Source organism: Lolium perenne, chromosome 6 (genome assembly GCF_019359855.2).
Source record: "Lolium perenne isolate Kyuss_39 chromosome 6, Kyuss_2.0, whole genome shotgun sequence".
NCBI classification, from domain to species: domain Eukaryota; kingdom Viridiplantae; phylum Streptophyta; class Magnoliopsida; order Poales; family Poaceae; genus Lolium; species Lolium perenne.
Window position 1 is genome coordinate 150,050,908 of NC_067249.2, and position 9,136 is coordinate 150,060,043.

Sequence of the window (9,136 nt, forward strand, 5' to 3'; positions counted from 1 at the left end):
TGGAGAAATCATACCCGTCGATGCGGGGACTTACAACCAAGGCATAGCACTCTTTCGGAATGACATTAGGATGATCCTTCCTATCAAACGTACACGGAGTTTCCGACCACCTGACATACTGCGGCACAGCGGGAACTGTGGCGTTCAGGATCCGGAGAGCTGATTTGCTTGCACGGAGTTGGAGTTCCAAGGAAGGTGTGGTACGCGCCCGCACTCTTTTTATCGAAGGGGTTGGGTTTAGCTGCGGATCCGGCTTTGGGATCCGGCGAAGCATCATCCTCGTCCATCGCCTTGGAACTGTCTTCCTCTTTGTCCTTGTTCTTGCTCTTGCCTCCTTTGCCGCGTGGGCGGTGCTTCCGGGCTCGCTTGTATCCTACTTCTGGGTCAGCTTTAAGATCGTTGACCCACTTGCAATTGCGTTTAGTGTGAGTGGACTTCCCCGTAGCCGGATCCAGGTGGGCCAGGCAGGGCATGTCTTTGTACTCCTCGTATGTTTGGGGGGCGCGGGTTCCGGCAGCGGTGACCTCGTCACCACGTTGCTGGCCCCTGCCGGCTCCGCCTCCGCGGCCGCGGCCTCTTCCGCCACCCTGACCTCCGCGCTGGAAAGCCATGGCGACCATCTCGGATCCGCCACTCTTCTGGTCATCAGGTGGATTCTTCCGCTTAGTGCCGCTGGTGTTACCGTTATCACGGTTCTTCTTTTGCTGATGCAGGGGAATTGCTGTGGCTGCGAGATCTCCGCCTGCGTCATCATCGGCGGCAGTATGATCGCTGACAATGGAGATCATGTCATCCAAAGTCAGTTTGTTTGCGTTAGCCAAGCAAGTGAGCTTGTGCCGCAGCAATCCTCCCCTCTGCAGTCCTCCTATAAAGGCGTGCATAGCCGTGGTGTGATCGACATTTTCACATTCGTTCCTTGTTGCTAGCCATCGGGTGAGGAAGTTCCTTGACGTTTCACCCTTCTTCTGGATACATGCCTGTAGGTCGCTTGTCGTGGTAGGTCTCTTGTAGGTGCCCCTGAAGTGTTTCTCGAAGGCGTTCTTCAGGTCAAACCAGCAAAAGATGGAGTTCTTCTCGAGGTCACTGAGCCAGATTCGGGCTGGACCTACAAGGTACAGCTGAAGCATGCGGCAGGGAATATTAGGGGTTCCTCCGGCAAAGGTTACTGCATTATAGTAATCCTCAATCCAGGTATCCGGCCTTTCCGTGCCATCATATGTCTTCAGGTTTCCGGGTAGCTTGAGATTCATCCTTGGCGTTGGTTCCTCTCAAATCATCCTGCCAAAGCACTTTGGGCCTATGTAGTCAGTTCTGTATTCATTGAGACGTTCCTGTGCGTCACGCGAGCCGTGGCGGGGGGATTTTGAGCGAGAGCGAGATCCCCGGCCTCCGCCTCCACCTTCGCCTCCACCGCTAGGTGGTGGTGAGGGAGATCTGCGAGGGGGCCGATGTGACCTCTTGCTTCCGCCATCCGACTCTCCTCGCCCTTCGCGGTGCTGACTCCGGCTTCGGTGGCTGCCTTCACCATGGTGCTGGCTGCCCTCGCCGTTCCGGCTTCGGCGCGGCTCCAGCTCACAGTCCTCATTCCGACTCCTCCTGGGCTCGGGTTCTCGATCATTGTTCCGGCTTCGGCGGGGTTCCGGCGTACGCTCTCTGTTCCTTGGAGGCGGCACGTTGTCGCGGATGTTGATTCCACCTGGACCATGAGGCCTGGTGTTTCCGGCTGGACTACGGCAGCGAGGAGGTGGAGGACGCGAGTATCCGTTAGGTGGAGGTGAGGGGTTCCGGTACTTGTCCCTACTTCGGATCTGACGGAGGCGTTTTTGATGGTACGGGGATCGGATTTGGGTGTTCCCTTGCTTTTCTTCTGCGCTCCGTGGATCCGGTGCGCGATTCATCGTCGGGATGGCGATTGACGTGGGCGTCCTTCTGCGTGGTAGAGACACAGTGATCCGGATTGGATTCCAACCTGCGCGAAGTATCTGCCTTGCTTTGCTGCTTCATTGCTGAGGCAACGAGCGTACGAACATAGTCGATGTCAATCTCCTCGTCCTTCTTTTTCAGGAGTTCCGCAGCCTTCTTCATGTTATCCTTTGGAGTTGCGAGCGGCTGCTGCTCCACAGGGGTTGCAAAGTTGATCCTGCGGGGAGGGATCGCTTCTCTGACGATTCTATCAGCCTCCGCCTGTGCGTAGGTCATTTTCACCTCCCACTCTTTCCTCATCTGCTTGACGTGCTCGAGTGTTTTAGTGACTTCGCGATCCTATCTTTCAAAGCGATCCATCAAGTTTGCAGCTTCTGCCCTCTCATCCAATATTGCAGCTGCAGTATTGGCGAACTTCTTGGCTGTGGCCAGCATCTCCTTTCTCGTGGCCTCTAAAGCCTCCGGATCTGCGGCGTCGCCAGGGGTTATCGGTTTGTTGAGGACGTCAGACTTCGCCACTAAATCCATGCGTGCTTGCGCGACTATCTCCTCTGGGGACAGGAAATCCTCCTGCGGACGTTCCCGATCTAACGGAGATCCTGCATTGGACGGTCCTAGGTCGGAGGTGGTGTTTTCATCTTCGCGTTCCTGCTGATCCAGCGGTGCCACGGTTGCGAGGACCTGCATAGGCTGGGCGGATTCGACTTCAGGCTGTTCACCGTATCCGAATTCCTTCACCTTGCGATCGAACTCGTCAGTATCCATGGAGGGGGTATCCCCGGAAACTGGGCTGAGGTTGCCCAGGATCGATTCTTCACCCGGATCGTTGCTTTCTCCGACAGCTTCTTGCTGATCCGGAGCAACGTTATTTTCCGGTTCCTCAACCTGCACGGGGTCAGCTCCGCCTAACTGAGGGGCGGTTCCGGCGGTACGGGCTATGAAGTGCACGAAATGACACCTTTGCTTCTCTAACACCTGGGAGACCCAGGCGGATCTGCATTGGTCTTCCACCTTTATTTCCTGCTCAGGGGCGGATTGGGTGGGTCTTGATTTTTCCAGATCCAAGGCGGAATCTTCCTTAGGTAATTCCTGCGACTCAGATCGGATCTTCGCGACTGCGTCCTGCTCAGCGGCGGTCGCGTCAGCGTTACTTACCAGTGCGTTCCCGTCGGAATCGACGGTCTCGCCGATGAAGATGTGTATCCCGCCAATCGGGATGATGGAGAGCTTGACGGGGTTTGTCTTAGCCGGAACACAGCACTCATCCTCAAGGACGATCGGGAAGTTTCCGGCGTACTTGACGCACCCCACGGCGATGGTGTCGCCGATGCCTCCGAAGGTAGAGCCCTCCCGGTTCCGGCCTCCAGACGCCGCAGGCCCCACGGTGGGCGCCAACTGTCGTTGCCTATTCGACGGTACTCCAGAGGAGGGATCCTCATGGAGGGGAGAAGAAGTAGGGGCCATAGGGCGGAGAGTCCTCGGGACGGCGGTAAGCGATTTACCCAGCTTCGGACCACCTGCACGATGGCAAGGCCTACTGCTGCTTGTCTGGAATTATCTGGACGCTTTCGCGTTGTTACAATGAGTTGTGATTGTGCCTCTAGGGCTCCCGGGATCCGGCTTATATAGGCGCACGGATCTAGGGTTTACATGGAGAGTCCTAGCCGGATTACAGGTTGCCTAACTACAGTTCAATATCTTGCCGTGTACGTCAAGGATCCGCCTTCCATCTACGTCGTACTGGATCCGGGTTCCTGATGGGCCTCCACGGATCCAACTTCCTCCGAAGGTCGGTTGGGATCCGGCTTCCCTCTCCTGGGCTGGACTTCATCCTTCTGGATCAACAGCAACTGGGCCGCCCGATGGGCCACATGCCACATCACCATCTATGTGCCACCCGGGCTTGCCGGATCTAGGTACTGTCGATGGTACACCCATGAAGTATACCCACAACAACATCAATAGTCAATTTACAGCTAGCATGTACTACCTCCGATTCAAGGAATAAGGCGTCATCGTGTTACGTGTTTTTTGTTTCACCAAGAATTACTTCAAATATATAAAGATTGTTGGTATGAAATTAGCATCATTAGAAAGTGCTTTTCAATACGAATTCAACAATAATAACTACATATAATATAATCAAGAATGTGTTGCTCAATTTTTATGGTCAAAGTTCATTTTAGAATACACCTTATTCTTTGGGACGGAGGTAGTACAATAGTAAGCTATAAAAGTGTAGTATTTTTATGATACATGATCCACTTTTTGGTCTCACATAGTGCCTAGAAGCACGTGCTAGAGCTGGCTGTATAAGAGCCCACTTTCATTCTCTCTCATAATTTTTCTTCGGAATTCCTACATTACAGCTAGCTGTTTTACAATTGATGTACAGTCACTTTTCAGACCGTCGGATGTCTTTTCGGTGTCGCGAATCTCCGCACTTCTCAGCTTCCCTTATTTTACTTGGACGCGACTAGCGGGCGGCCGCATGACCAATTGTCAAACCGAGCGGCCGGCCCAAAAAGGAAAGTACCTGTCTGGTTGGCTGAAAAAGGAAAGCCACCTGGTCCACCACCTGCGTGCCGGTTGGCTCTTTCTGGCACGCACCAGATCCCGAAAAAACAGGGCGGGAGATCCTCCCTCCAATCCCCGCCCAAACCTAGCTCCCCCAGATCCCAGATCCACGCCCAACGCCCAGATCTGTCGTAAAAACAGAACGAAAAACCTACCAGCTCTTCGTCAACCTGGAGCTCCCAGCTCCGTTCAGGCCGTTCGTCTGCCTCCAGCTCCCCATCTCCCTTCGTATCCTTCCAAGCTCCCTTAGTCAAGCTCCCCCAAATCCCTTCGTCAACCTCCCAGCTCTCCATGTCTACGAACCAAGAACCAGGCATCTCCAGAACAGGAAGATTTCCAGTGGGATCTTCAGATCAGGTAACACAAACTGAACAGAAACCTTCAGAAATTGCCTATAGATCCTCCTATTCCTCTCCTGATAGCCTAATTTTTTCATCAAAGAGAAGCTATGGGACATACCTGCTAGTGTCTGTGAACTTTGTTGCCTATACATGAGTAGGATTTGCTCCTGCATCTAGATTGAAGTTTCCCATGTAGATTGGAAAACAACCAGGCAACTTTTGTTCTTGTTAGCCCTGCATACTATGTGCCCATGTAGCAATAGGCAAAAAACCTGGGCAAAATATGCAACTGGTACCAATTTGAAGCAAGTACTATGAGGAAGCTGGTAATAATTCTAGGATGAACAAGCAAAAGGAAGCAACTTTTGTTACCCATGCATGCAAATTCCTTGCCTATTACAAGCAACAAGTAATGTTTCACTGGCAACTTGTAAAAATAAGATGAAAATATTAGAGTAAGTAACTTTTTAGCCTATGCATGCAACTTTCATGCATTAGAGAAGCAACAAAAAAATGTTCCCCAAGCAACAAAGTAATGTAGAATGACACAAAGTAGAAGCAGGTAACTTTGTAAAAACATGCAGGCAAATTCAATGCTTAATAGAAGCAACAAGTAAATGTTTCCAGGCAACAAGTAATTTGCAGGTCTGCACTACGTCACATAGTAGAAAGTAGAAGTAAGGATCCATCAACCCAGAAAATGGAACACATATTCAACAGTGGTCTTGACATCTATAAGAACTCCATGCTATGTACAAATCTACATATCTGCAAACTAGAGCGTGCACCTAGCCAAGAAAAGTGTACTATGTTCTATGTAAAGTAGCAATCGATGTTGAGGAAGTCATGATGTTGTTCTTTGCAATTCCTGTTGCACTTTATATCTTCTTTGTCAACGATGCCTATGTGTTTATAGAACAAGGTGTTAGTTCCAAGTCAAAAATGTAGTTATAAGAAGTAAATATTGCAGATGTAATACATAAGTAGTAAGGCATGAACATAAAAATTAGTATTATGTTGATAGCAACAAAAAAGTACTCACTGTCATCATCATCATCTTCCCTACAAATCCCACCTGTTTTTTGCTACATGTTTGTGCATGTTAGTTGCTTTGTTTGTGGTTGTTAGTTGCTTTGTTTGTGTATGTTAGTTGCTTCCATGCCCATGTTAGTTGCATGTTTTCGATGACTATTTGCCTAAGATTTTGTGTTTGTTGTATTTGCTAATGGTCATTTGTTCTAGGTCCCTGGTACTCATGGAGTGGATTTCCTTGATCTAAATGAGGTTCCTTTTGATATCAATGAGGAACCTGGTATCTTACCTCCCAATTATTTTACACAACTGTTGGATGAGGCAATTGACGAGTCACCACAGCCACCTGTGAACACTCATGCCCCGGTTGTTAATGTAGAACCTGCTGCAACAAATACATACACAGGTCCTCTTGTTGCTACTACAGACACTACTACAATAGCACAAGATGGAAATGAGGATGAGGCTTCGTCCCAGCCAAATGACCCTCATGTTGGCATGCGCTATGATACGTTGGAGGGTGCTAAGGAGCACTACAATGCACATGCTGCAAGGAAAGGTTTCTCTGTGAAAGTAAATAGTAGCAGGAGGTCTACAATCACCGGAGAGAAACAGAAACAGCAGTTCACTTGCAACAAATTCAGGAGACCAAGGAAAGATGATGGTGGGGCTGAGTTGCAAGTTGATGTTGGGCCAATTCCTGATTCTGTGTCTGAAGATGAGGCTGATATTGAAAATGCAGAGCTTGCTTCCGTTGTGGCTGATCTTGCTGCTCAAGGGCGAAAAGAAAAGGCGCCCAAGAAGCGTAAAAGAGAAAATATTGTGCACACATTTTGCAAGGCCCAGATGGTTGTGAAGTTAATTGATGGAAGATGGGAGGTTATCCACTTTGTGCCTGAGCATAACCATCCGCTTATCCACAAACCATCTCTCACAAAATATCTCAGGTCACACCAAGGCATGCCAAAGGAGGAAAAGGAATTTGTGAAGAATCTTCACAATACAAATTTGACAGCTGGTAAGTTTTTCAGTTTTGATACTGCTAATATTTGTATGTTGCATGTGTAAAGATAAATTCAGCTGGTAAGAATCATTTGGAAAAAGTAAAAAAAAAGAATGATACAGTAGCATTTTGTAAAAGTTGCATGAAAATGATAACTAGTTGCTTGTAATGGTTAATAAGTTGCTGCGAATGGCCATGAAGTTGCCTGTTTTATTAATTTACTTGCAGACAGTTGATTTGGTACTAGCATAGATAGGTTTTATGATTTCATGGATTGTTTAGGTAGTTGCCTGGTTTATTTGTCAAATTCCAGGATATGTTGTGCAAGTTGTCATTGGAGAAAATGCGTGTAGAAAATAGTTTGGAAAGTAATGCTCGAAAATGTGAGGCAAATAGTTGTGGACTATAATACAACCAACTAACCATTTCCTACTTTTTTTCAATAACAGGTAAAATGATGGAAATCATGTCAGAATTTTATGGTTCAGAGTTGCTTGTGCCATACACAACCAAAACAATCACCAACTACTGTGCAACTCTGACTAGAGAAGAAACAAAAGATGGGGATCTGGCTAAAGTTGTGAGCTACTTTGTAGAGCTTAAAGAAGAAAAGGATCCAGACTTTTATTTCCGGTTAAAATTGGACGACGAAGACAGGGTAGAAAACATTTTCTGGGTTGATGGAGCTGCCCGGAAGGCATATGCAGAGGCTTACCATGACTGTGTCTCCTTTGATGCAACTTACTTGACAAATAAGTACAGTATGCCTTTTGCACCATTCATTGGGATAAATAAACATGGGCAGTCCATCATGCTGGGTTGTGGATTTGTTAAGCAAGAATTGGCAACAAGCTATGATTGGTTGTTTGAGAGTTTCCTTATTGCCATGAATGGTCTTGCCCCGGACAATATTATCACAGACCAAGATGGTGCTATGGCGGTGTCGATTGGCAGATTGTTCCCATCTTCTGTTCACCGTAATTGTCGCTGGCACATAATGCAGAACGCACAGTTGAAATGTGGCCCTACACTGGGCAGGAACCCTGGTTTAGCTGAAGATTTCAATGATTGCATCGATTTCAGCTTTTCACCAGAGGAGTTTGAGGCAAAATGGGCTCTGTTTGTAGGCAAGTGGCCAGTTGTTGGTGGTGCAAATTCTTACTTTACGACTCTCTATGCTAATCGTGCTAAGTGGGTACCATGCTACTTCAAGCACAGATTCTTCCCATTCCTGCAGTCCACGCAACGAAGTGAGGGCTTTAATGCCATTCTCAAACGCTATACGAACCCAAAAAAGTCTATACTACACTTTGTACAACAGTATGAGAAGTTGCAGACTCATGTACTTGTGAAAGAAGGGGGTAATGATTACAGGACGGATTGTTTGGAACTTCGTCCATGGTCACCATTCCCTGTTGAGGAACATGCTTTCAAAGTTTACTGCAGAGACATATATTTGAGGTTCCGGAACGAGTTTGAGCTGATTGGGAGGTACAATGTGTTACCATTTGGTTGCAACTTTTACAAGCTTGAGCCAAACAGGGGATGGTGCGCAAAATATGGTACTAGGACCTACCTGGTAACCGCTAATAAGGAAGAAGGGACGTATTACTGTGAGTGCTCCAAGATGGACAGGGATGGTATACTTTGTTGCCACATCTTAAAGATCTTCACCCACCTTGGTGTTGATGAGATACCAGATAGGTATATCCTAAAAAGGTGGACTCAAGGTGCTTTGAGTGGTTATGTGCCAGCAGCGATTCTTTGAACAGCCAGATGTTATGCCTCCAGAATCACAAGTGCAATTGCGGCACGCGAACCTTAATATGGGATTCACAAAACTTGCCCGTATTGCTAGTAGAACAGACGCAGCTACTGCCATTGTTAACAAACATTTGAGAGCTGCAGCAACAGAGATATCTCACTTGAACAAGTCGCTCAAGAAGAAGAAGCCTGTCTCAGCAGTCCCGTCCACTAGTGCACCTGATCAGCCTACGAAACCTAGGGACCCGGCAAAAACAACGACTAAAGGGAGGACTAAGGAGCACCGTACAGTTTCAGCTCTTGAGTTGCATCCAAAGAAAAAAGTTCAGTGTCACACTTGTGGTTCGTTCGAGCACAATTCTGCAACTTGCAAGCTTAGGTTTTACGTAGTCTTTGCAGAAACACAAGTCCTTTGTAGTTCTCCGCGAGCTTTATTTTTTTTTCTCTTTTAGTTGTCTACATTAGTTGTGACTTATTGAAAAATCAAAGAAAAGTC

General features: G+C 47.9%; 1 protein-coding gene across 1 annotated transcript; it reads left to right on the forward strand.

The window, feature by feature from the left end:
- Positions 1-4,791: 4,791 nt before the first annotated feature.
- LOC127310305 (protein FAR1-RELATED SEQUENCE 5-like) lies at positions 4,792-8,644 on the forward strand. The gene is made up of 3 exons (XM_051340988.2): positions 4,792-4,857; positions 6,084-6,891; positions 7,326-8,644. Exons 1-3 carry the CDS (start codon positions 4,792-4,794, stop codon positions 8,642-8,644), a joined length of 2,193 nt encoding a protein of 730 aa, XP_051196948.2.
- Positions 8,645-9,136: the final 492 nt, after the last annotated feature.